Below are 27,727 nucleotides of genomic sequence, written 5' to 3'. Positions count from 1 at the left end.
GAATTAACCTCCATGAATTTATCTAGTTCTCTTTTAAACCCTGTTATAGTCCTAGCCTTCAACACCTCCTCAGGCAAGGAGTTCCACAGGTTGACTGTGCGCTGTGTGAAGAACTTCCTTTTATTTGTTTTAAACCTGCTGCCCATTAATTTCATTTGGTGGCCCCAGTTCTTATATAATGGGAACAAGTAAATAACTTTTCCTTATTCACTTTCTCCACACCACTCATGATTTTATATATCTCTATCATATCCCCCTTTAGTCTCCCCTTTTCCAAGCTGAAAAGTCCTAGTCTCTTTAATCTCTCCTCATATGGGACCCGTTCCAAACCCCTAATCATTTTAGTTGCCTTTCTCTGAACCTTTTCTAATGCCAGTATATCTTTTTTGAGATGAGGAGACCACATCTGTACGCAGTATTCAAGATGTGGGTGTACCATGGATTTATATAAGGGCAATAAGATATTTTCCATCTTATCCCCTTTTTAATGATTCCTAACATTCTGTTTGCTTTTTTGACTGCCGCTGCACACTGTGTGGACGTCTTCAGAGAACTATCCACGATAACTCCAAGATCTTTTTCCTGATTAGTTGTAGCTAGATTAGCCCCCATCATATTAAATGTATAGTTGGGGTTATTTTTCCTAATGTACATTATTTTACATTTATCCACATTAAATTTCATTTGCCATATTGTTGCCGAATCACTAGTTTTGTGAGATCTTTTTGAAGTTCTTCGCAGCCTGGTTTGGTCTTAACTATCTTGAGCAGTTTAGTATCATCTGCAAACTTTGCCACCTCACTTTTTACCCCTTTCTGCACATCATTTATGAATAAGTTGAATAGGATTGGTCCTAGGACTGACCGTTGGGGAACACCACTAGTTACCCCTCTCCATTCTGAAAATTTACCATTTATTCCTACCCTTTGTTCCCGGTCTTTTAACCAGTTCTTAATCCATGAAAGGATCTTCCCTCTTATCCCATGACAACTTAATGTACATAAGAGCCTTTGGTGCGGGACCTTGTCAAAGGCTTTCTGGAAATCTAAGTACACTATGTCCACTGGATCCCCCTTGTCCACGTTTGTTGACCCCTTCAAAGAACTCTAATAGATTAGTAAGACATGATTTTCCTTTACAGAAACCATGTTGACTTTTGCCTAACAATTTATGTTCTTCTATGTGTCTGACAATTTTATTCTTTACAATTGTTTCAACTAATTTGCCCAGTACTGACATTAGACTTACCAGTCTGTTATTGCCGGGATCACCTCTAGAGCCCTTTTTAAATATTGGCGTTACATTAGCTACCTTCCAGTCATTGGGTACAGAAGCCGATTTAAAGGACAGGTTACAAACCATAATTAGTAGTTCCGCAATTTCACATTTGAGTTCTTTCAGAACTCTTGGGTGAATACCATCTGGTCCCAGTGACTTGTTACTGTTAAGTTTATCAATTAATTCCAAAACCTCCTCTAGTGACACCTCAGTCTGTGACGAGGCCTCAGATTTGTCACCTACAAAAGCCGGCTCAGGTTTGGGAATCTCCCTAACATCCTCAGCCATGAAGACTGAAGCAAAGAATTCATTTAGTTTCTCCACAATGATTTTATCGTCTTTAAGTGCTCCTTTTGTATCTCAATCGTCCAGGGGCCCCACTGGTTGTTTAGCAGGCTTCCTGCTTCTGATGTACTTAAAAAACATTTTCTTATTGCCTTTTGAGTTTTTGGCTGGCTGTTCTTCAAACTCCTTTTTGGCTTTTCTTATTATATTTTTATACTTGATTTGGCAGCGTTTATGCTCCTTTCTATTTACCTCACTAAGATCTGACTTCCACTTTTTAAAAGATGCCTTTTTATCTCCCACTGCTTCTTTTACATGGTTGTTAAGCCACGGTGGCTCTTTTTTAGTTCTTTTACTGTGTTTTTTTATTTGGGGTATACATTTAAGTTGGGCCTCTATTATGGTGTCTTTGAAAAGCATCCATGCAGCTTGCAGAGATTTCACTCTAGACACTGTACCTTTTAATTTCTGTTTAACTAACCCCCTCATTTTTGCATAGTTCCCCTTTCTGAAGTTAAATGCCACAGTGTTGGGCTGTTGAGGTATTCTTCCCACCACAGGAATGTTAAAAATTATATTATGGTCACTATTTCCAAGCGATCCTGTTATAGTTACCTCTTGGACCAGATCCTGCGCTCCACTCAGGACTAAATGGAGACTTGCCTCTCCTCTTGTGAGTTCCTGTACCAGCTGCTCCAAGAAGCAGTCATTTAAAATATCGAGAAATGTTGTCTCTGCATTTCATCCTGAGGTGACATGTTCCCAGTCAATATGGGGTTAATTGAAATCCCCCACTATTATTGAGTTATTTATTTTGATAGCCTCTCTAATCTCCCTTAGCATTTCATCCTCACTATAAAAAGAACAGGCGTACTTGTGGCACCTTAGAGACTAACAAATTTATTAGAGCATAAGCTTTCGTGGACTACAGCCCACTTCTCACTGTCCTGGTCAGGTGGTCGATAATAGATCCCTACTGTTATAGTCTTATTAGAACATGAAATTACTACCCATAGAAATTCTATGGAACATGTGGATTCACTTAAGCTTTTTACTTCCTTTGATGCTACATTTTCTTTCACACATAGTGCCACGGGAGGAGAACAGGGCGGGGAACCCCATGGGCTCCTCCAGGCTACAACCTCAGACCCAGCCACGATTCCACCCGCCATAGGCTCAGGGGGGGCGCCAGGCTCCACCCTCCGAATGCTCTCACCCCCTGCTGGGAATGACCCGGCCGCCATCTATTGGCTATGCAAATGAGAGAACGGCGGCAGCACCAATGAGCAGCGGCCACGGCTGGGAACGCGGGGCCGCGTGGGCAGGGTGGTGGGGGGAAGCGGATTGTAGCGGCCGGTTGCGGTAAGGGAGCCTGATCGTGAGACCCGGAGCAGCTCAGCCACCATGGGGATGTTCGGCACGAGCCGCCTCCTGCTAGGTAGGCGCCCTGCGGGCTGGCCGGGCCGTGCACGGGCGCCGGCGGGAGGGGCACGGGGTGGCCAGCGTGGGCTGGGATCGTGGCGCCTGCGGGGCTAGAGCCCGGGGTCAGAGGGCTCCGCTGGAGCTGGCTGCGGGGGGAGGGATGGGACCTGCCCCGCATGCGGAGACCCTGGCGGACCCTCCATCGCTGGCCGAGCTCCCTGCTCTGCATGGAGCCGTGAGGCCCTTGGCTCGGCACGAGCCCACCTTGCCTGGGGCCCGAGGTCGTAGGGCGGCGGGCCTTGCCTCTCGGGGCTGGGGGCCGGCGCTGCCGGGCCGGAGGGGTGGGTGTCCTGGGGCCCAGGGCATTGTGAGGAGCGGGAGGCTCACGACCGAGTCCGGCCTTCCCTGTTCGGTCGGTGTGCAGCTCCTGCAGATCGCCCGCTGGTGGGGCCGTCGGGCCCATAGCGCTGTCTAGCCAGATTGGGTTTGCAGTGGGCTGTGTGTGTGCTGGTGGGGGGAGCGCGATGGTGTGAGTATCTGGGACACAAGCTGCGAGGGGAGGAGTGTGTGGATGGGGGTGAAAGTGTGTGACCAGGAAACGGGGTGAAACTAATTGAAAAAGAACATAGATTCAGGCTCAAGGAAGAAACCTCCTAATGGGGAGATTCGGTAGGCTGCAGAATAATCTTTCACGGGAAACAGTAGGAGCCCTGAACAACGAGGAGTCCTTGTGGCACCTTAGAGACTAACACCTTTATTTGGGCAAACAATTTGTTAGTCTCTAAGATGCCACAAGGACTCCTCCTTGTTTTTGCTGATACAGACTAACATGGCTACCCCTCTGAAAGTAGGAGCCCTGTTCCTGAAGACATTATAAAATTAGGCCTGACAAATAGCCAGAAAGAATTCTGCGCTTGCTCCTGGGGTAATGGGCTACATGAGCCAGTGGTGAGCCTCTTCCACCTCGCATTTATAGGAACCCAGATCTGTTCTAACTTCGGCCAAGCTCCCGTTGAACAACTGTGGGAGTTCATGGGACCGTTGGACTCTGATTCTAAAAATGTTACTTCTCTGTGTATTTTCTAACCTTACCAAGGTATCCATCTATAGCAAACCTTATTCTTAGTTGAGTCACACTTTCCAATGGAGGTGTAGGAGACTATTCTCCATGCATGAAGATCATTCCAGGAGATAAGGGTTCAAGTTGTGAGATGTAACATGATTGGGGATGCAAAGGCCAAATCATAGAATACAAATAGGCTGCATGGTTATGCCACTGGATTCCTGAATTGTAAAAAGTGTTGAGTGCATAACTTTGAGGGGAGATCAAAGCAGCAACTAAATCTAATAAAATGGTGGTAATGGAGACTGCAATTATCTGTACATAGAAGCATCATGTCATAATGGAATCGTGTTGATAAATTGTCTCTTAACATCTTAAATAATTGCTTGTAACTGCTAGCTCCAGAGCACACAAGAGCAAAGACTATCATCCTAAGTAACATACAGGTGAAGAATTAATGATAGCTAGGCTACTGAGTACTAGCGACCACAATGTAAGTAAGTTTTTGCATGGAGGGATAAGCATTGTGACACACAAGTTTAGAAAGTGAAACTTATTTTTTTTTTTAAAGGAAGATAATTAAAAATGAGAACTAAATTTCTCAGACTCAGCATATATATCATAAGCAGCAAAATACATCGTAAGACTCAAGGCATGCATAATACCCCCTAACCAAAATAATAATAATAATAATTACAGGAAGGCAACCAGTATGGATGGTTAAATGGGAAGGTTCAAAATACAGATTCAGATGTGATACTTACTGGAAAATGGAAATCCATTTTGAAACCAATAGAAATGTGCAGTAATTGGCAGGTGAAATGAAAGATGAATAAGAGGAAATGGCCAAAGAGAGACAACCAAATGCAACATAAATATATTGGAAGTGGAAATAAGTGCTGAGATGACTGCTCTCTTAAGATAGAAAGCAAAGCTGTCTACAGTGTACACTTCAACTATTGCAAAATGATGAATCATTTGCAGTAGGAGGCATAGTGGTAGAACACTTAAGATTACCTGTTCGGTTTTTGTAGTACAGCCCCACAGTATGTATTCCCCCCCCCCCCCGCCCCCTATATCCAGGCCTAATTAAATGAATTCTGTTTTACATCTCCAGTGAGTGTTTTGATGCTTTATTTACATGGCTGCACATAACTAGGACCCTGCACACCAGTGTGAGAAATTGATATTTTATCAGAAAGCAAAGCATGTTGATGGGGGGGAAGAGTAGAGTAGAGACTAAATAAATACTTTTGTGGCCTTTTATTCACCTCCATTACTCAACCTACCCCTCCGACACTTTTGCGAGTGTGGATCCCTTAAAACATTCACAGGTAGTGAGAAATACTGAATAAACAGCACCATGCATGGCCAGGGTGGAGTTTCTTCCTGTCATGCATGTGCACCAGTTTATAAACTGCACAGTAATCAGACTTATACAAAAATCCTTAGTAAGGGACGCGTGAAATAATCTGCTCTTAGGGGAAATTTCTTCCTTAGCCCTGTCAGTAGTTGGCTTTTGTCATGACAGTGAAGGTTTCTATCTAGCATTTATATGTTTTCTGTATAATTCATTCAAATTGTAAAGCAAATTTTGATTTGACAGCACTGGGGATCCTTTTGCTTTGTATTATTATACTGTGTGTGCTGCCCAGCCCCAAAACACCAACATATCCCTATACTCTGTATGTTACCCCCAATGACCAATAACTAACGCTTCAAATTTTCTGTATCGTTTATTTTTTCTAAATATTCTCTAATAAAATTTAAATCTGCCCTTTGAGCTTTCCAGGCTTGATTACTGTTTGTGTGAAAGTGAGTTTTAACCTTATATTTTGCCGAAGACAAATTTCAAATTGCATATGTGATTGTAGAAGTCGCAAATCACACTTTTGGTTAGTTCGATGTCTTCCAGTCTGGGAACAGAAAATGACTTGGGGCAGATTTCATAATGAACTGTTAACAATTTGCTGATTAACAAAAGCTTCTGATAAATTGGAAGATCCCTTTATGAAAAGGGGGAAAATGGCAGAAATTATTGAATAAAATTCATTGAGCTCTAGTTTTGACTTAATTCTGCCACAAATCATCTTGGGTGATGTAGAGTTACTTCCTGAAAAAGTCTTGCTGTAATTGTACGTACAGTATATTCAACTCTGAGGGGAAGTTTTCCTTTTCTCTTAAGAGCAGCTGTACTATGCAACTAAGGCTCTCTTTCTCTTTCTCAGTGTCTTACCTCACCCCCAATGGCAGCTGTTACTGTAGGTCAGCCTGACATGTTGCAAGAGCGATTGTATGTGGGCTGCGTATCACTCCTGAAGTACGCTGGTGTGAGTTGATCACCTGTGGGAGGGTAGTATTATTTTTGTCTGGGAGAAGAGGATGAGGGGAAGAAAGACTCTCTAGAACATGGATAAACATACTTGCACTGGTCCAGGTTTACTCCAAAAGAAACTCACAGATTTTAAGGCCAGAATGGACCATTATGAGGCAGTGTGGTTGAGTAGAAATCACTGGAATGGGACTCAGGAGAACTGTGCTTTATTCCCAGCACTGCCACTGATTTGCTGGGGTCGGAAAGGAATTTTCCTCCAGGTCAGATTGGCAGAGATCTTGGGGGTGGGTTTGCCTTCCTCTGCAGAGGGCCTGGGTCACTTGTTGGTCTGAAATAGAGTAAAAGGTGTCTCTGTAACTTGAAGTCTGTAAATCAAGATTTGAGGATTTAAGTAACTCAGCCGGAGGTTACGGGCCTATTACTGCAGTGGGTGGGTGAGGTTCTGTGGCCTGCTATGTGCAGGAGGCCAGACTAGAAGATGATCACAGTGTTCCCTTCTGGTCATAAGGTCTGAGACTATGGGCTTGTCTCTTCACCTCCATGGCTTAGTTTCCCCATCTGTAAAATGGGGATAATGATACTGACTTCCATTGTAAAGCACTTTGAGACCTACTGAAGGAAAACGCTGTGTAAGAGGTGGTATTATTACTTACTCTGGCCACCTTTGTAACATGGGCCATAGAATTTCATCATCACTAAGGCAGATCTTCCAGAAAGGCAGCCAGTCTTCATCTAAAGACTTCAAGAGATGGAGAATCCACCATTTCCTTTGGTAGTTTGTTCCACTGGTTAATCACCTTCACTGTTAAATTCAAACTAGAAACACATCACAAAGTTTTATCTGGCTTTAACTTCCAGCCATTGGTTCTTGTTATGTTTTGCTCTTCTATTTTGAAGAGCCTTTTAGTAGCTGGTATTTTCTCTCCATGAAGGTACTTAATATATTGTATTCAAGTCACCTCTTGATCTTTAGATAAGTTTAAACAGATTGAGTTCCTTAAGTCTCTCACTCTTAAGTCATTTTTTCCAGCCCTTGGATAATTTTTATGGCTCTTCTCTGCACCGTCTCCAGTTCAACAAAAAGAGTTGCTCAGCTTTTCACCATGAAAAATCTTCTAGAGTTCAAAGGGCCCTTTTAGAGTAGGGATGTAAATAGCAGTTAAAAAAAGGAACCGTGTAACCGATTAAAATTTTATCGGTTACACAGTTAAACGTTTAACCGGAGAACTAAGGGTGCGGGTGGTGCTGCAGTACCACCATGTTTTACGTGGGGCTCCGCTCCCGGCCCAAGGATCCCGGCTCCCATGTCCAGGGACTTTGCTGCCGGCCTTCACCACCCGCCGCCGCGCCCGGGGACTCCACTGTCGGCCCTGCACCCGGGGCAGCAGTGGAGTCCTGGGCTCCAGTGGGCAGCGGAGTTTAATCATTAACCGTTAACCAAAACCGGTAAGACTGATGCTAACTGGTTAACCGGTTAACCTTTTACATCCCTATTTTAGAGTGTTTGTTATTCCAGGAGGTGTGACCCAAAGACTTGCCTCCCACCTGAGAAACAAAACAATACTATAGGTGCTAGGACTCAGCAGTAGCAAGGACAGAGGAGTTCCTTCCTTCCTACCCCTCCTGCTGCTGCTGTTTGGTACTAGTTCCAAATTGAATGTAGCAAGTCTTAGACGCCAAACCAGTGTAACTTGAAATAATTGAACTAAGACACCTGTCCTGTTATCTTGTGGGGAAAAGATCTGAGAATTTCTGCCTATGCTGTCCTTGTATCATGTTGTTGGGTAAGGGGTGTGGCCAGCCAACCTTCCATTTTAACTGAGACCTGTGAGGACATCCTACAGATTTCCAGGGTATTCACATGGAGGTCTAGCCTGTCTGTACTGTTCCAGGCCTTCAGGTAGTTGCTATGGCCTCCAAACGTGAGCCAAAAATCTTTAAAGGGGTTTGGAGAGGCAGCATAAATTCCAGCATGTTTGCTGGAAGATGGTGGTATAGAAAGCATCTGTCACCTAAACCCATGGAGTCCTGGGTCCCATCTTTGCATGGGAAGGTTTCTGCAGGATGGCAATGAAAGAGATGGGTTGCTGCAATTTCCCTCCCTCTGGCAGATTTGGTGTTCCTGTCTCTTTCTTTCTCCCTACTGCTAAAAGAAAAAGGAGGTGGGAGGGTTGTGATTCAGCCATGAATCTAGTACAGCCATTGATAATTTTGATGGGAGTATAATTTGGGTTTGCTTTTTGTTCTAGGAGCTGTGAGCTGCACATTCTTCCTGGCAGCTAACAGCCTATACTCCTCCAGTGATGATGTGATCGAGCTAACATCAACAAACTTCAATAAGGAAGTCATTCAGAGTGACAGTTTATGGCTGGTAGAATTCTACGCACCATGGTAAGTATCATAGCTAGTCAGAGAACCCTAGCACATGGTATCCTGGCAAGTGTGCTTGTAAAAGGTTGCCTAATTTCTATAAACAAAGGACTTCCTGCTCACCCTTGTATCTTGGAGGAATACAAAAGGTGACTTACTAGAAATCCTGGACCAACCATTCACTCTCTAGCACAGATCTTACTTGGGTTTAAATGCATTTCAGTAGCCTTGTGGCCAGCAAAATAAACCTGGGTTTATAGAACAGCTTGGCAGGAAATAGTTAGTCTGGATTGGTAAGAGGTGCATTAGATCCCAGCCTAGACGCTCAAATCTTTTTACGTTTATAACTTTCAATACTAACTTCAGTAAAGATAGAAAAATAATTAGGACTGTCAATCGCCGTTAACTCAAGCAATTAACTCAAAACAAATTAACTCGATTAATTTTATCACAATTGCAGTTTTAATCGCACTACATTAATAGAATACCAATTGAAATTTATTATGAATATTTTGGATGTTTTTCTACATTTTCAAATATATTTCAATTACAACACTGAATACAAAGTATACAGTACTCACTTTATATTATTTTTTATTACAAATATTTGCACTGTAGAAAAGATAAACAAAAGAAATAGTATTTTTTAATTCACTTCATACAAGTACTGTAGTTCAATCCCTTTGCCGTGAAAAACAATGTAAAAATTAAAGCCTACAAGTCCACTCAGTCCTACTTTTTGTTCAGTCAATCGCTAAGATAGACAAATTTGTTTACATTTACGGGAGATAATGCTGCCTACTTCTTATTATATGATGACACCTGAAAGTGAGAACAGGCGTTCATATGGTACTGTTGTAGCCGGTGTTGCAAGATATTTACGTGCCAGTTGAGTGCAGTTATGTTTTTACAGTTGTAAGTTGCACTTTCACGAAAGAGATTGCACTACAGCACTTGTGTGAAGTGAATTGAAAAATACTATTTCTTTTGTTTCTTTTCTACAGTGCAAATATTTGTAATAAAAATAATATAAAGTGAGCCTTGTATACTTTGAATTCTGTTATAATTGAAATCAATATATTTGAAAATGTAGAAAACATCCCAAAATATTTAAATAAATGGCATTCTATTATTGTGTAACAGTGTGATTAAAACTGCAATTAATCGCAATTAATTTTTTAATCATTTGGCAGCCCTAAAAATAATTGATTAGCAGAGTGTTCTAAATGAAGAGTTTCTCTCAGTCCTGTCTTTCCCAGCCTGACCCCACCAAGAAGGCATAAGGCTGAATTTGTGGTTATGATCCCCCCCTCCCACCCCCGCCCAACTTAGCTTGTATTACTATTGTAGGCAAAGCGTTGTCTCCCTCATCTTCTCTATGAAATGTAATAGCAGCATACTAATAAGGGTGAATCATTGTTGGGCTAACACATCCAGGTTCTAATTCTTTATAACTAAAGATAGCCTGTCGTAAAGTAAACAGCAAAAAAAGGAAAGTCTTCCGTGGTTGCCTGGGGAAAAGCATAATGGAAGTATAAGAAAATGGTAAGATCTCAGTGTATGCTCTTTGCAGAAGAAAATGTCTTTTACACACCAGAAACAGAAGAGTAGCTTACTGAAAACCACAGCTTACCAGAGCATGTGTATACTCTTACAGTTTTCTCTGACATGCCTCTAGTTTGTTTAAGCAGATCTGCACAACTCAGTTATCACCCCTCAATCAGGACTGCTTGGGTGTTCTGCTTCACTGGAAAAACTTCCCTTGCGATTTCCCCTCTCCTTTCTTTAAGGCTTAACAGTACTAGGAAGTCCAAGTTCTTATCATATACAGTTCTCTTGCTGGGTTGTATCTCACCATCTCAATTTGAGGCTAGTTTTTAGATTACCGTTGTCAGGAGGGTAAGAATCCTTTGCAACATTTACTCTTGGTTTCTGCAGTGATACAGTGATATCAGAACTTGGTATTCTTCCCCCTCACATGGCTAGAACTCCCAACTCCATTGCAAATGGATTGATTACGCTCGTATGCTGGACTCTTGCAGAGTTCAAACTACATTGATTTCTTAGGTATTTTGTGAAATGAAATAAGTACCAGCTTGAGTGAAAATAAATTTATTTTTCCAACAGGTGTGGTCATTGTCAAAGACTAACTCCTGAATGGAAGAAAGCAGCAACAGCATTAAAAGTAAGTTTAAACTTTCCCCACATGCAAGCAGTGCTTTGGCGTTGGGGGATTGGCTTTTGTCAACTCTCTTAGAAACTTACAACTAACTTTACCTCAGTGAAATTCTACTAGCCCTGGACAAGTAAAATTCTTTAATGGGGAAAACGTCAGTTTTTTCTAGATAATCTGTCAAGGGTTTTTGCTTTTCCTGGTGAACTTCCATAACTGCTTTGAAAGGCTGTTATAGAATCAAAAATCTATGGTTTATATGTTTATAATCCAGACTTCTGGCTGAGCAATATTTTTCTTCCTCCATCCTCCCAATTCTCTGAATGTCTTTAGATCCCAGAACTAGCACAGGTTGGGTGTGTGGAAATAGCTCTGTAAACTGCTACATACTGGTATTTGTTTCAGTATGGAAAATGTGACAATGCAGTGATCTGCTGAGCTTAGAATAAACAGCAAATTCATTCTACACGCTTTTTTTTTTTTTTTTTTAAACAAAAACATTAATTGACGACTGTCTCTCCCATTCCCAACTACTAAGCTGCCTTGGCCCCAAACGTCCCCAGTAAATTACTCACTGGTTCTTTCCACCTGACCCTTATGGTTCCTGTTATCAAATGCCTTAAATTACAATGGAAGCTTTTTACAATTTAAATAGGGTGTTGTGAAAGTCGGTGCAGTTGATGCAGATAAGCATCAGTCCCTAGGTGGTCAGTACGGTGTTCGAGGATTTCCAACTATCAAGATATTTGGATCCAACAAGAACAAAGCAGAAGATTACCAGGGTAAGTGCTGTGTGGTAGTCTTTCGTGTGTTGTGTGTCATGTCTCGTGTGATATTCCATATCTGCTATCTATAATTAGTAAGGAAGTCATGGACGGGTCATGGGTAGTTAACAAAAATTCATAGCCCCTGACCTGTCCATGACTTGTACTATATACCCCTGACTAAATCTTGGGGGAAGGGGTGTGTGGCTTGGGACCCCCGCTGGGGTGGGGGGGGGGGGCTGGCAAGCTCCCTGTCTGAATCTGCGCCTCCCCAGAAGTGGTGACATCCCCCTCCCTCAGCTCCTAGGCGGAGGCGTGGCCAGGCAGCTCTGCGTGCTGCCTCCACCCTGAGTGCCAGCTCCCATTGCTGGAAACCACGGCCAATGGGAGCTGTGGGGGTGCTGTCTGCAGATGGAGACAGCGCACAGAGCTGCCTGGCCACGCCTCCACCTAGGAACTGAGGGAGGGGGATATCGCTACTTACGGGGAGCCCCTCTTCCCCAAGGTAAGTGCTGGCCAGAGCCCTCACCCCCTCCTGTGCCCCAATCCTGAGCCCCCTCCCACACCCAAACTCCTGCTGCTGGGGTCAGGGAGGTGCCCCAGGTGTGGCTGGCCAAGGGGCCGCCCAAGCTGCTCAGGCAGCCTCCGGGCCAGCCACTGCAGAAGTCACGGAGGTCTTGGAAAGTCACAAAATCCTCCATGACAAACTCCCAGCCTTAAAAATCAGGTATCTTCATGTAGATTGTGGTTATTTTAGGAAACAAACAGAGAAGAACTCTGCTGCTCTTAGTTGCAGTTGAGTAATTCATCTGTTTTGATGTCATGGAAACATAATAGCAGATTCCCAGTTAAACCACACTGCAGTGCTCAAGTTTGGAAGGTCCGAGGCATTGCAATAAGATATTACTGATTTTCTTGATGTGCATGCACTGAGGATGAGGGTTTATTAGAGAGGGTATTCGTATGCTGTCATGGTGGTAGTGACCTAATGCTTGTAGAGTATTGTGTTCAATGTCAGTATTGCCTTGCATGTAACTTCTTTGCTTTTTAACATTTGTAAGAAAATACACTTGAGCAACCTTAGTGCCCAAGTTAGTTGACTCCCACCATACACAAAATGTCAGGGCCAATCCTGTACCCACTGAAGCCAACAGGAGCAGGATGGGCCTTGAATCTAAGCTTGTTAAATAAGGTGCTAATGAGATTTTACAGTTCAGCCCTTTACCTCTTTATTCTGCTATGTCACAGGTGGCAGAACAAGTGATGCTATTGTTGATGCCGCTTTAAGTGCTCTTCGATCACTGGTAAAGGATCGTCTTAGTGGCAGAAGTGGAGGATATAGTTCTGGAAAGCAGGTAGTTCTCAGGGAATGGATAATGCATTATTTTTATTGATGAGTCTTCACGTCTTCTGCAGCAAATCAGAGACTTGTGCTCCGAGCTCTGTGTAGCACTTGAGGGTGCAAGGGATCACTTTCTGTGTTCGTGCTGGTACGACACTTGCAAAGTATGTGAAAGAACTTTGGATATTGGTTAAGCTGACTGACAGAAGATTATCTCTTTGGGCTGTTTGGCAGCATATCCCAGAAAAGCCACAAGCATGGCAACCAGAACGCCTAGGGAGGGAGATGGGCTTCAGAGTCCAAGCTGCAGCACAAGCCTGAATGTCTACACAGCTATTTTTAGTGCTGTAACTTGAGTCTGAGTCTGTCGACCCAGGCTCTGAGACTTGCTGCTGCAGGTTTCTGCTTGCTGTGTAGACATACCCATAAGGTAAGATAAAGTGAATTACATGGTTTAGAAAACAGCCAGGTTGCATGTAACCCTGATGTGGTATACCAACTGCAGTAGAACTCTTCATTGGCCAAAATGGTTTATATGGTATGTTTATCTCAGTCCAGCAGTAACTATTCAGGATGTCTATAAGCCTTTTAGAGGTTTAGTAATTCAACTTGAAGGAACTTATTTTTCCTGACAGTAAAAAATCATTTCAGCTGTTGACTTGTAGAAGTGGAATTTTTAGGTATTAGCTGACGTTTTTCATCTCCACAACGTTCTAATGATAAGTATTATAATAGAGTTATTAATAACTCGAGCAAGTTAAATGCTGATGGCAATCATCAAAAATATGATCAGTACTTTAAAAGTGGCCTAGTTCTTTAGCTTGACGCATCCACTGCAGTCAGTGGGAGTAGCTTGGCTAAAGCATCACATAGTGATTTGAATATAAACCTCATTAGGTTAACGGAAGACTAAAATCCTTTTTAAAAAGAAACTCAGACACTTGGAGATTCTGAATCCTTAACTGAATGTGTATAGACTAACGGGACGTTGTCAGGAAATTTAGGTTTTACATGTATCTGCCTGAAGGGTTGCAGAACCTAATCTGAACATACACATTTCATAAAACCAACTTTACGTCAGTGAAAACAGCTTTGTAAAACTCAAATACTTCACCAGTGCCCTGGTGAGGGAGCTAAGGAGGCTCTTGTGGCACAGGACATGGGAGTGTTAGGTTCTGTTCTTGGCTCTGCTGTAAGGCTTCCTCTGTGACCTTGGCCAAGTCACTTAGAACCAAACTATTCTGTCAGAATGCATGGCTGGAGGGGAGGAGACTTGTGCAAATATCAGCCAAAACTGGCAAGCAGAAGGGCCTGGGTGGATGGGAAAATAAGCCTAACAGCAACATCCAGTGTTGCTATAAGCCCTTCTGTAGGTTTGATGCTCTTTGGGTTCTGAGAGGACTTAGTTGGGCAGGCGAGGGGAGCAGCTGTGTTTGGGCCATTCTGAAGCATCCTCTGACTCTCTGGAAATGTACTGTGTAATATGGTACTGATCCTGCTAGTATTTCCTTCCATGGAGCCTGCAGCATGTCCCTAAACCCAACCATCTTCTGGAATTTCCCATTCCTTTCTTTGCTGCTGGCTGTGCCAGCATACGGAGAGCAGCTCCACTGCTGGCCTGCAGTAATGCATCAGTTCTTGTCTGCAGCAGATATGCAAATCTCTGGAGTGCTCAGCGCATCGCTTTGCACAATGGCCTCATGACACCAGGACCTGCAGTCCCCTCCATGAGGAGAGAAGTCCTACTCTCCCAAAGAGATGAGTAACTGTGGCTACGTCTACACTAGAAACTTCAAAGCGCTCCTGGTAATCCACCTCCACAAGGGGAATAGCTCGCTCCCAGCGCTCGGAGCCTGTCCACACTAGCGCTTTAAAGCGCTCAAACTTGCTGCGCTCTGGGGGGTGATTTTTCATGCCCCTGAGCCAGCAAGTTAGAGCCTATAATATGTAAGTGTGGACAAGCCCTGCATGTGGAGGCTTGTCAAGTTTCTAAGCACTAATGCAAGAGAGACCTGTGGAAGGGGTGATTTGGCCTTCAATCTTTGTCTGTTTCTCCATGTATTAAATGGGGTTCCTTCATCCCTTCCTCAGAGTTATATTAAGGCTAAGTTCATTAGTGTTTGCAATTCTGTGGCACGTTCCATCTGAGGACCTCAAAGTAGTTAGTTAAATTAATGTGAGAGCCAGAAAGCAAAACATAACCAGGAACGAGACCAGCTGCTAAGCATTAAGTGCTGCAGCGAGTGAATGAGATTATTTCATAGTCCAAGCCCTGAAGTGGAAAATATAAACAGAACAATGAAAAATAAGAACTCTCAAAAAGTCATAGGGCAACGTTGTCAAAAACGCTTGGTACCCAGCTTCCATTTTCAAAAGTGACTGAAGACCATTGATTTTCAACAGGATTTAGGCTCCTATGTGCCTACGTCACTTCTGAAAATATGACTTTGCATCTAACTGATTTAGGAACCTCCTGAAATTTTTATACTTAATCTACCAAAGTGGATAAGAACTATTTTAATGGTAACTTTTTTTTAACCTAACTGGGTCCCTTTATATTCTGCCTGTGAGACTTCTTTCTAAAAGGGCACCAGAAGGTCTTGAGCCATTAAGATCAGAGTTCTGGTCTTTCCAGAGACTATAGTATTGCTTCCCATAGGTCTTTAGGAGTTAGCTGCAATCTATATGCTCTATGGGTGTTATTGACATGGATAGCTCTAGCATTGGAAATTGTCTGAACTTGGATATTTCTGATAAACTTGTTTTAATTTAGCAAAGAAGTGTGTAGGTACACATATGAAAGAGATCACATCTGGGGCTGCTGTGGTGTGGTTATGTGAGGGAGCAATGCAAAAGTTCCCCCAGCTTAACAGGTTTTATTTTTGACCTACAGAGTAGCCGAGAAAGTGGAGGCGGGGATAAGAAGGATGTGATTGATCTGACTGATGACAGCTTTGATAAGAACGTTTTGAATAGTGATGACGTTTGGCTGGTAGAGTTTTATGCCCCATGGTGTGGACACTGCAAAAAGTAAGTGAAGCTGTTGGCAATAATTTAAAATTGGTACACGCTTGTCATCTACAGTGTATATAAGCAGGCTTATTTCTTGAATTGGGACCCTGGATCTCTTGTTTTATTGGAAGTGGGTCTTTACAATGGTGCAAGTTATTCATTAACTTGCCCACTCCAGAATTTACCAGGGAACCTGTGTCCGTTTCCCATCCCACCCAGTTTTTAATTTAGCATTTGTTGGACCCAGTCCTGCTTCATTTGAAATCACCGGCAAAATTCCCACTGCCACCAGTGGGAACAAGATCGGGCCCTTTGAAAGTTTCTTATGTTAGGAGAGTCTTCTAGTCCCAGAATTCGAGATGTCCTGAGATAGTCCATGTAGTCCTTGAGTCCTTTTCCAGAGCTGCTCCTACACTGGAGAGAACGCACTCCTCCAGGTATAGGCTGAGGGTTGTGGTTTCACTCACTTGCCTCTAAAATGCCAATTTTTACTGCTAGTAATTGGCATTATGTTGCTTTCCAGTCTGGAGCCAGAATGGGCAGCTGCTGCCACAGAAGTGAAAGAACAAACCAAGGGAAAAGTAAAACTGGCGGCTGTAGATGCTACAGTGAATCAGATGTTAGCCAGCCGGTATGGGGTGAGTGTGCTCTACAGGCTTGACAATTCCCTCCCTGTGTTTGCAATATCTCTAATAGGTCACGTTTCCTGGTAATACCTAAAGAACTCTCTTACCTCAGCACTTACTTTTAGTTCTTAGTACTAAGAAATATTAGTATTAAAGGGACTTGAGCAATTCATGGAGAATCATAGAATCATAGAATCATAGAATATCAGAGTTGGAAGGGACCTCAAGAGGTCATCTAGTCCAACCCCCTGCTCAAAGCAGGACCAATTCCCAGCTAAATCATCCCAGCCAGGGCTTTGTCAAGCCGGGCCTTAAAAACCTCCAAGGAAGGAGACTCCACCACCTCCCTAGGTAACGCATTCCAGTGTTTCACCACCCTCCTAGTGAAATAGTTTTTCCTGATATCCAACCTGGACCTCCCCCACTGCAACTTGAGACCATTGCTCCTTGTTCTGTCATCTGCCACCACTGAGAACAGCCGAGCTCCATCCTCTTTGGAACCCCCCTTCAGGTAGTTGAAGGCTGCTATCAAATCCCCCCTCATTCTTCTCTTCTGGAGACTAAACAATCCCAGTTCTCTCAGCCTCTCCTCATAAGTCATGTGCTCCAGACCCCTAATCATTTTTGTTGCCCTCCGCTGGACTCTTTCCAATTTTTCCACATCCTTCTTGTAGTGTGGGGCCCAAAACTGGACACAGTATTCCAGATGAGGCCTCACCAATGTCGAATAAAGGGGAACGATCACGTTCCTCGATCTGCTGGCAATGCCCCTACTTATACAGCCCAAAATGCCGTTAGCCTTCTTGGCAACAAGAGCACACTGTTGACTCATATCCAGCTTCTCGTCCACTGTGACCCCTAGGTCCTTTTCAGCAGAACTGCTACCTAGCCATTCGGTCCCTAGTCTGTAGCAGTGCATGGGATTCTTCCGTCCTAAGTGCAGGACTCAGAAATTAGTGCTTTTCCCAAAGGCTGAGAGAAGGTGGAATAAATATAGACGTTGCCATTGAGAAAGTATCTTTATGTCTCCTGCAACTTGCTTCCATGAGGTCTGGCATAACTGCGCCCTATAGCAATTTATTAAGTGCCATCCTAAAGTGTATACCACTTCTGTGAGACTGGCATTTTTTGTACATGGGTCTGAGTGCAGCTGGTATCTCCAGCTGAAAGAATTCCAAAGGTGTCATGTTAGCTATACAGATGTAGTGGTACCACAGGCTCAGAACTTGGTGCCTCATTGGCTCGCTCTCTCCCAGAAAGAGGTTTGTCCTGATTTTTTTAAAGGTATTAGGGCACCTAGTGAGGTTTTCAGAGGCACCTAGGCACATAGAACTCATTGATTTCAATGGGTGTGAGGTGTCTAGTTGCTTTTGAAAACCCCACTTGGCTCCTAAGGGCCTGATTTTTAAAAGTATTACGTGTCCTTCCATAGCTCATTAATACTAAAATAGTTTAAGAAGGTAGAAAGAAAAAACGCCACCGAGTAGCGTGTGGGTGTAGGGTGAATTCAATATCACTGAAATTCAGCTGTAACTGATAATCTGTTGGCAATCAGTGAAAGTACTTTGAACAAACTCTTATTAAAACAAGTTGCTTTTTAAGGTCCCTGTGATGTAGAGGTGGCCACAGTTCTTAACAGGGCTCCCCCTCTCCCCTAATAAACTCAGTAGATCTTCACCTTTGCCTTCAGAGGCATGAAGGATTAAGCTGGCCCTGCTGATATTTAAATCCATGGTTTTAGGGAGATCTGGTGTCAAAATTTGGATCCTTGATGCACCACAGACACTGATACTACAATAGCTGATAGTGTTTTTAACATGTATTGACTAACACAATTTTAAATTGTAGCATAGACGAGGAATAACTAACTTGCCTTTAAAATGTTTAGGCTGAGGGTGTAGCCCTGTGATGTAGTGTGGAGATCCCCTGTCTTGATGCAAAACTCTCCCTCTTTATCTAGAGCACATCATGGTGGTTCTCTTGCAACCACTATGTTCTTGTTAATTTGAACTAATAACTTCCACGTTTTATTGCAGATCCGTGGATTTCCCACAATCAAGATCTTTCAGAAAGGGGAAGACCCTGTTGATTACGATGGTGGAAGAACAAGATCTGATATAGTTGCCCGAGCTCTGGATCTTTTTTCTGAAAGTGCCCCACCACCTGAGCTGCTCGAGGTATCCCTGCTCTGCAAACCTAACTTCTCTGAGCGTTTTTCCATCCTGTCTCTTGGGCCCTGCAGTTATTTTTAAGAAAAATAGTGATGGTAAAGAAAATGACCAAAGTGGTGCATGAGCAGAACTATTTTTGGATCAAAAGTACCCAAAGATCACAACCCGGTCCATGGTGTGGCTTTATATCTTTTACCGTGAATAGTACTGCTCATTAAAGAAGCTGGACTGACAGTCCTGAATGCTGAACACCTTGATCCATGAAATAGATACTGTGAAGGTAGCAGCAGTATGAGCTATCTTGCCAGCGTATCTAAATCCTCATTTGAAGAGGAGGGGTGACATGAAAGTTCAGATTCCATTTCCACTAAAACCTTGGCCCCTTTGCAGAGACTCTGGTGGTGGCTTTGTCATGTGGACCACCTGTATACTAAGAACTGGGTGGAAACCACACTCACATCACTTAGTGTAACAACAGCCTACAGTTCGTAGCTTCTAGATTTGATTGACATGGACTGGATTTGAACCACTGACTGTGAAGCAGATATTGACTCCTGTTATGTAGTGTGTTGTGCTGCCGTTATTTTAACAAGGAGCTCCCACAAACCTTGTGCCTTAGCCCGTGATAAAATCTGTGCGCTGAGGTGAGGGACTGGCCAATTGAATAACTTTCCTATTTAAACAAAAACTGACATCACAGAAGCTAATGACACTATTGGGCAAACTTCGATTGAGCTGCACGTTGTAGCAATGTGTCTAGGGTACGCATGGAGAATATTAACATTGCAGCACCATTAACAGTTTATGTAATCTGACCCACACAAAAGTTTCACCGGGGTTGGGTGCCTGCATCACTTGAGTGCAATTTGATCCAGTTCACAGGAAATAAACTGTTGTTCAGAAGTAATAGTTACCTAGCCTGGCATCACACTGCCACCCTTCTCTCCCCTCCTCCCCCCAATTCATGGTATCTTGGTGGCTGACAAAATTATAAAATGTGCACGAACCCCCTCACCCCCTGGAGATTGGCAGGGTTGGACTAGGCCTTTTTTGTTGTTGACAAACCACAATATGTTTGTCTAATGAGCCTCAAGACTCGAAGTCCCTCTTGGCAGGGAAGATTTAGCAGCATCTCAAGTGGGGTTGGCTTTATCAGAGGCACTGAAGTCACCCTAACTGTTCTCAGTTCAGTGGAATTTTTACCATGGAGATTCTGTCTGCTGCACCGGCCTCTTCCCCACATGTTGCTGGTAACCACTTCACTAGCTTTTATCGTTAGCTTGCTGACAGGCTATTTAAAACTTTATTCCCTATCAACTGAGTCTCCGTTTGATCTTCCCTCACATTTGAATATGCAGCACCAACAGTATTAGTGGGAATATGCATAGGTTTGGGCATGGCGTTTCAGATGAGCGTCCTGCTAGTGGACTAGAGAGAGGCTCGCAGTCTCTCTTCCGGCACGTTGCCATGGGGAAAAGTAGTTTTCTTTCTCACTCAAAGCAATTGTCTCTTCAGGTAGGACTAAGTTTGAGGCTATGGCACCCAGCACTGTTAATCACCTGAGTGCTGTGGCGTTTTATAATCTTTGATTTCTTGTTTCATTCTCCCAGATTATTGATGAAAATGTTGTGAAGACTACCTGTGATGCCCACCAGCTCTGTGTCATTGCTGTGTTGCCCCATATTCTTGATACAGGTAGAATAAAAGGAAGCATTTTTCTTTATAATGTCACTTCAGAAAAAAATCGACCTGCCTTAACTTGTCAAAATTCTGTCTGGCAAACAGGAGCTGCAGGTAGAAATTCCTACTTGGAAGTCATGTTAAAAATGGCAGACAAATACAAAAAGAAAATGTGGGGGTAAGTGTCATTGCTGGCTTGACCACTTCTCTTGAAAAAGGGGAAGGTTGGGGGTATGGAGGACATCAGATGTCCACATTAGATTTGGAGAGGTAGTTACCTTGTATTCTGTAAGGTCCGTGTCTATTTTTCTATAGAAATACTTAGATACCTTGCAGAGATGGGCACAGCCTTGCATCTGACGGTGCTATATTGCAGATAAGCTAAGAGCATGGTAAAACAAAAAGCCCTGTGTATAAGTCAGTGGATACTTCTTGTCAACATGACTATTTTTTAAACAGGATCTGTTTAAAAAAACAAACAAAAAACCCAACTGGATTTAATCCTTTTTTCACCTTGCCTTCAAATGTGCATTTTGACTACTTAAGGCTAATGCCATCTAAACATTGAGATTAGATCAAACATACCTCCCAGGTCTGAACGTTGAAAGCAATATTTGAGCTGTAAAATGTCTGTTTTCTTTGGCGCCTTACTTTGTAGGCTGGATTCTCTCTGTTGTGTCTGATTATATTTCAGAAGTGCAGGCTCTGTTAATGTCTTGCCTCGCATTCCCACTATGGGCCAGATGGCATTTTCTTTCTCCTTCTCTCCCTCTTCCTCCATGCTGGGTTGAGCCAGTGCGTCTTTCCTTTCCCACCAGCCAGGGAGAGGTCTGTTAAGGAGGGTGATGTTGCCTTAGGGTTAGCTGTGGACTCCAGGTTGCTGGGCATCACAGGAAGTGTGGGGGAGCATTCTGACATGGCAGATGCTGGAAAAGAGGCCATAGGAGGGAGAGGGGGTGGCATGACAGACTTGGGGGGAGTGCTGAGACCCTATCAACTCCTGACTGGTCTAATGCTTCACTTTACCTGGAGGACTAGTTAGGGGCAAGAGAAACTGAATTAGCCAACTGGGGAGTGGAAACATCACACTCTCTTTCTCTGCTCAGCAACCTGCCTCAGGTGTGATTTAAGGCCACAGTTTTTCTTGTTTAGGTATGTGACTTAGCCCACTGTAAGACTTGCCTGCGTAGGTTAAAGCACAGAAATCTGTTGAAATAGAGCAAGTCTGTAACTGTTCAACTGTGTTTAAGCATTGGTTCAGTAACATGGTTCCTGTCTTGTAGGAGCATCTGTTTATAGCCACTTCTATGGTACAGACTTCAATGGCTGGGCCTCCTTTGGGACCTTGGGCTAGAAGTCATTGTTGAAGATTGAAAGGTTTTCTTCACATAGTCAGAGCATGATTCCACATCACGGCTAGGCCTTACTGACTTGAATAGCAAGAGACTGGAGAGAGATGAGGTTCTCCGTGATAGTGCAGACACCATTGCCCATGATGCTACTGATCTAAAACTTTGGAATCTTCCTTAAACTTTATAAGTTTTATTGGGTGGGAATCTGTGCAGCACTGTGAACGATGCTACAAAGGCCAAGGATGTTTTTGCTAATGAAAAAGCAGACCTGCCAAAAACTGGTGTAAAAGCAGGAATACAGTACTGTCATCAAGATTCTCTATTTATTTATTTATTTATTTATTTCTTAAAGGTGGCTGTGGACAGAGGCTGGAGCTCAGTCTGAGCTTGAAAACTCATTGGGAATTGGAGGATTTGGGTACCCAGCAATGGCAGCAGTTAATGCACGGAAGATGAAATTTGCCCTCCTGAAAGGATCTTTCAGTGAACAGGGGATTAATGAGTTTCTCAGGTACAAACTGTCTTTTTATTTTATTTATTTATTTTTTAAGTAATTTAAACGGTTCATTTAACTAAGTCTCTGGATCTGGAGACAGAACACATTATACAATGTACATTGGCATGCCAGTGTAAATTCATTCCGGAGTGTGGCGCTCTGGAAATAAGATTACTAGTTGCTGTGGGTTTTTTGTTGTTGTTGGCTCTTTTTTTTTTTTTTTTTTAAATAAAATGTAGGGCTAGGGAGGAGTGTCAGAAAACATAAGAGCCTGATCCTGCAGAGGATTGCAGGATCAGACTGAGCCCTTAAACTGTAAGTTGCCAAATACTCAAAATAGTTAGCATGGCAGTCGCATCGGGGGGGCGGAGGACGTGGAGCCTTTCCCAACTGTTTGATTCGAATAGATCGAGATTGTGCTAATAATTCAAGTCCAATGCAGAATTTTCCTTTACCCAGTGTCTGAAGGTAGGTCTGCACCATCACCATTCTTCCTACGTTTTACAAATGCACCATGAAGCAAAAACATCAGTGTGGATTTTTGTGCTCCATGTCTCTCCCAGCCACCACTCTTCCTCCCTCCACCAGATTGGGCATGCACTAAGCATGGAAAGTTCTAACCACCACTTCAGAAAAAGTTGGTTTTGCACCTGGGACATCCTGGGACAGTGACTTCACCAATATTAGAAGTTCATTTTAATCCAGAGTACTTCACATTGTGATTATGCGCTCTGGGTAGCTTCAGTGAAACAGGAAGTATCATGAACTTTACTAGCATGAGTCCATTGGTTGCGAGCAGCTGAGTTAAGGGATTTGTTGAAATAACTCCTTGTCTCTGATGGAAAACCCCACAACTGCCAACACCAATGAGTTCATAAGAGTATTCTTTCAAACCAGTTGATGCACTGTTAACCCTAGCACTCCTCTGTGACAGTGGCACAGAACAGAATCTGCTGTATAACATACATACTTACAAGGATATAAAAAATCATTATGGAGGCGTTAACCTAAACCAATGTTTATTAGACTGATTTAGTGGGTTTTCCATTTAGTTTTGGGTTGAAATCTACCAGAATTTTTTTTCCATTAAGCAAAAAGATTTAAGTTTATCCGATGAAGTTTAAGGCCTACTAAATACAAAAGTAATATCCTCAAAAAGCATATCAGAAAATGTCCATACGCTGATGGTCAGCACTGCTGTGACAAATGTCTGTCATTTCTCAAACTTAGTAAGTTCTAAAACAACTTTAGTGAGACCTCTACAGGGGCTGTGAATAGTGATGCCAGAGGACAGTCTTCCTAGGGCAAATATCCCACGGTACCATGTTGATGGGCTGTGTAATTAAAGATTGGTGTTACCTTACCAAAGTAGAAGATGACATTGACACTTCAGCTCAGGTGTGCTGTGTATAAGGAAAGTAGTACAGTCACAATAGCTCTAGTTAGCTCTCTTAGTGCAATCTGAGCATGATGCTGTAACACGTATGACTTTATGTAATGTGATAGGAAGCCTGTAAACTGTTCAACTGAAATCAGGAAAACTAAGCCTCCGAGGGGAGAGGAGCAGGAAAACATAGACTCTAACGAGATAATGAAGGCCAACCTCAGAATAAGTGTGAATTTACCACTGAAAAAAATACTGAAAGGAATAATGCTTGTTCATAAAGGTCACTCTGGTTCTGCAAACTGAATTAGCAGGGCAGGTTGAGATGAATGCAGAAGCTGTTCACCCTCTGAGTCACTCTGTAACTGATAAAGATTTAGGCTTCTGACTTGGAGATGAATTTCTGCAGTTGGCAACTAAGTGCCTAATCCAGGATGGCAAAGTAATGTTACTCTCCATCTTAAAGTAAAAACATCATTGCCAGACACTGGAACATGTAAACCAACCAATGACTTTGGGCTTGTCTCATCTTTACTGTGTGTGGCACAACGAGGTAATCCATTATAAAAAAAAGGTGCTTAGAAGCTGACCAGTCATGCTGCTGCATTTGTCAACTTGTGATGCTTGGGGACCTGGCAATAGATGGTTTTTAAAAAAACACCTCCCCTGTTTATGGGTTGAATGGTTTCAAGTTTGTTTCTTGGTGTTTATCTTTGGATCTCCCTAAAAATTATTCTTGTCACCTTCAAAGTTTTTACCATGGTCTAATGATCTATGAACCTCAAATTAGGGTTATTTGATATTTTGGAATTGGGATCCACTCAAGCTAAACATCCGGTAGCACACCTAATTCCCTATAAAATATATACGAAGTAATACAGTGTGTTTGAGGTGGATGAGATTGGAAACTTCTTAAATGTTGTTTTTTGTTTTTCTTCCCCCCCCCTCTTCCCCTCCCATCCTCTCTCCCAGGGAACTCTCCTTTGGCCGTGGATCTACTGCACCAGTAGGTGGTGGGGGTTTCCCTAAAATTAATACAGTCGAGCCGTGGGATGGCAAAGATGGTGAGGTAAGAGGCACCACTTTGCTGGGTGCATGAACACCTTGTTAGGTTAAAAAGAAATACTCGACAGAGGAACTGAACCAGGGTGGACATGCTGTCTCAAAATGCCTATTCCCAGAGTAAGTGAAACACTTAATAGTTTCCCTCACAGAGTATTCAGACTGCTGCTTTTTAAACTTACCTCCATAGCCCCTTGGTAATAAAGAATAGCTAGGTAATATTGTAATGCTGATTCTCTAAACTAAAACTCTATTGAATCTCCTGGTTAAACAATTGGAAACCTAACCAGGCCTACCAGATAGCTAGTTATCTGAAGTCATGGACAGTTATACTCTGCCTTGTTAATGTCTTACGTCCTAGTCATTAGTATTCAATTTCAAATGGTTGAGGCTGAAACGCAGTTTATTGCCAACACGCGGTAATGAGGGAACTTTAGTGTGTGAACTAAAGGGGTCACTACGCTATAGCACCTGAAATTTAGATGGGCCTTGACCCTGCAGTATAGTGACTTGAAACTCAAAAAGTTTCACTTGCATGGGATTTAACTACACAGTTTTAATTGATAATGAAGTCATGATAATTGAGGCATGCTGTAAATCCTCGATTATAGGGTTCAGTGGTAAAAGTCTGTTGTTGGGTTTTTAAAAAGATGGGGAGGAGCCAAAGAATCAGTGGTGTGGCTTTGTTTTAATAAGAACTTGGCAATGCTGTACAAGTTCCAACTTTCTGGATAGTGTGTTCCAAATAAATTCCCTGGTAGAAAGCACCCCAAGAAATATGTATTGTACTGGTCCCAATACACTGGTACTGGTGACCTTCACTGGTCAGTGAAGTGGCCACTGGGCCTATGTTGAAATGCACTAAGGGTCTTTCAGTCATGTGAGCATCAACTTTTTCCACTGAAGTGCCATTTAGCTCTCTGTGTACATCCAGACTTAATCTTATTTTGGAAGACACCTCTGTCATCCTCAGCAGGGCATTAATTTTTCAAGTCACATATTAGAACAGCATTACAAGCACTGGTGTTCAAAAACTCTGCTTGCGGTTCCACAGCTTCCAGTTGAAGATGACATTGATCTCAGTGATGTGGATCTTGAAGACTGGGATAAAGACGAATTGTGAGATCTTCAGGAAGTTTCTTTTCTTGGGAGGGTTTGTGCAGCAGTTTGGAACATTGTTCCCAATCAAATGGATATTCCAGTGGCCTTTTTACAGAGAAGTAGCACTTGGCCAGCTCTCTGCAACACTGCGACAGTGAACTGTATGCCTCTCAAGAAAACATTGCAAAAATTCTATGAATTGTTGTAACCAGTAAATTTGATTGTATTCTGTGTAACAAATATTTTGAGGACAACATTGATCTTTGATTACAACATCTTGGTTTTTATTTTGTCCATAGAGTGTGTGCTCTTTGAGTGTTTCTGGGGGATGTTACTGTAACCAGTTTTAAATGTAATTTTTTTTCCCCATTCAGATAGAACCTGACCAGCTTCTGTTTTAATTAAAGAATAAAACAAGATATTTTTGACATAGACTATTAGTCTTGTACAGAGCAACAAACTTGCACACAATTAAAGCTGTCCAGGTTCAGATGACTGTTGCAAAGTGAACAGTGTATGTCATAAGGAATGGTGCTGTAAGGCTCTTAAACTACCCTGCCGCTATAAAACTTCTTGACAGTCTTTGCCTGAAGATTAGACCAGACAATCTTGGTTTAAAATGCTCTTTCTAGTCTTCCCCTTCCTCCTATTTTCAGGGATTTTCAGTTTCTCAGAAACAACATATCACCTCAAAAGGTGATCTTGTCATCTTGTAGCTCAGTTGCTGCTTGGAAGATTTCTAGGGAAAATGCAGGCTGGTGAAAAGTGCTGCTGATTTCAGAAAGTGGCAGTTTTCTTCTGAGTTGGTAGTGAGCCAGTGACCCACCAGAGTGTGAAGGGTCAATGTGCTGCTGTAGCAGCTTTCTCTCTTTGTATAGAGAGGCCTAAAACTGATACTGACTGGTCTCTTCAACGGAATCCAGGCGTTCTCTCCAGCATCCTGGCCAAATTCCAACTTGGGTGATTATGTTCTGCCTTCTTAAATTTCTCCTGCATTTTCCATTGGATCTAGTATTCTTTGCTTCCCATCTTACACTGTTAAAATACTTACTGTTTCACCCCAGGGGTGGTTACACTTTGGTGTTCGGTATAATTATTGCTGTTTGTAAAATCAATATTATAAAAACTTAAGGCCAAAGGTACTAAATAAATTATTCTACAGCTCGCCCCCTATTGTACCAATGTCTAGCAAAGCTACTGTACATGGGACTGACCTGTGTGAGATAAGGAGATGGCATAGCTGAAAGCTCCTTTTCACAATAATTATTTTACAAATCTACCCCAACCCACTATTGTCTTTAAAGAGTCTTTGTGCATTGACAAGTTGATGGAATGTACCAGCTATGGGTGGTGATTTCACGCTGGCCTTCAATAATTAAATTCTAACTAAAGGATCCGGGATAAAAATCCCAGGGTGGTGGAGCACCTATGCCGACGGGAGATGCTCTCCTGTCAGCAGAGATTGCGTCTCCACTAAGTGCTGCAGCGGCATCGGTATAGCTGTGCTGCTGCTGAAGCATTTTAAGTGTAGACGAACCCTTGGGCTTTAAAATCGTGTTTTCAAAAGTGACTTAGGCACTTGGAGCCTTTGAAAATTTAACCCAATCTGGTTTTAAGGTTAAGAGCAGGATTTCCTCACTTTCTGTTAGATTAGTAACATCTGAAACTATAGCTGAAAAACCAAAACCTGATTGTACAGTGCTAGTTAACCCACTAACCACCAGACTATTTTAACTTTTGATTTTATTTTAAATTCCAGTAAAGATGATGATCCCCTCTTTGTAACTTACAAAATAAATAAGTAAAATCCA

The 27,727-nt window shown here is 42.7% G+C and overlaps 1 protein-coding gene across 1 annotated transcript; it reads left to right on the top strand.

Annotated features, from left to right (window-relative positions):
* Nucleotides 1-2,851: 2,851 nt before the first annotated feature.
* Nucleotides 2,852-27,727, top strand: PDIA6 (protein disulfide isomerase family A member 6). Its single transcript, XM_034766508.1, has 13 exons — nucleotides 2,852-3,001; nucleotides 8,633-8,774; nucleotides 10,881-10,938; nucleotides 11,582-11,708; nucleotides 12,939-13,045; nucleotides 15,926-16,062; nucleotides 16,568-16,682; nucleotides 18,707-18,847; nucleotides 20,452-20,536; nucleotides 20,627-20,699; nucleotides 22,226-22,384; nucleotides 24,726-24,822; nucleotides 25,870-27,727. The coding sequence occupies exons 1-13, from the start codon at nucleotides 2,968-2,970 to the stop codon at nucleotides 25,936-25,938; spliced, it is 1,344 nt and encodes a 447-aa protein (XP_034622399.1). The 5' UTR covers nucleotides 2,852-2,967; the 3' UTR covers nucleotides 25,939-27,727.

Source organism: Trachemys scripta, chromosome 3 (assembly GCF_013100865.1).
Source record: "Trachemys scripta elegans isolate TJP31775 chromosome 3, CAS_Tse_1.0, whole genome shotgun sequence".
In the NCBI taxonomy this organism is placed as follows: Eukaryota; Metazoa; Chordata; order Testudines; family Emydidae; genus Trachemys; species Trachemys scripta.
This window is presented reverse-complemented; position numbering and strand designations above follow the sequence as displayed.

What these genes read in the sequence shown, in the direction of transcription:
- PDIA6 (XM_034766508.1), top strand. Translation starts at nt 2,968, where the DNA reads ATGGGGATGTTCGGCACGAGCCGCCTCCTGCTAG. An exon ending in TGGTGTGGACACTGCAAAAA is followed by an intron (nt 16,063 to 16,567) that starts GTAAGTGAAGCT and finishes GTTGCTTTCCAG; the next exon opens with TCTGGAGCCAGAATGGGCAG. An exon ending in GGGATTAATGAGTTTCTCAG is followed by an intron (nt 22,385 to 24,725) that starts GTACAAACTGTC and finishes CCTCTCTCCCAG; the next exon opens with GGAACTCTCCTTTGGCCGTG.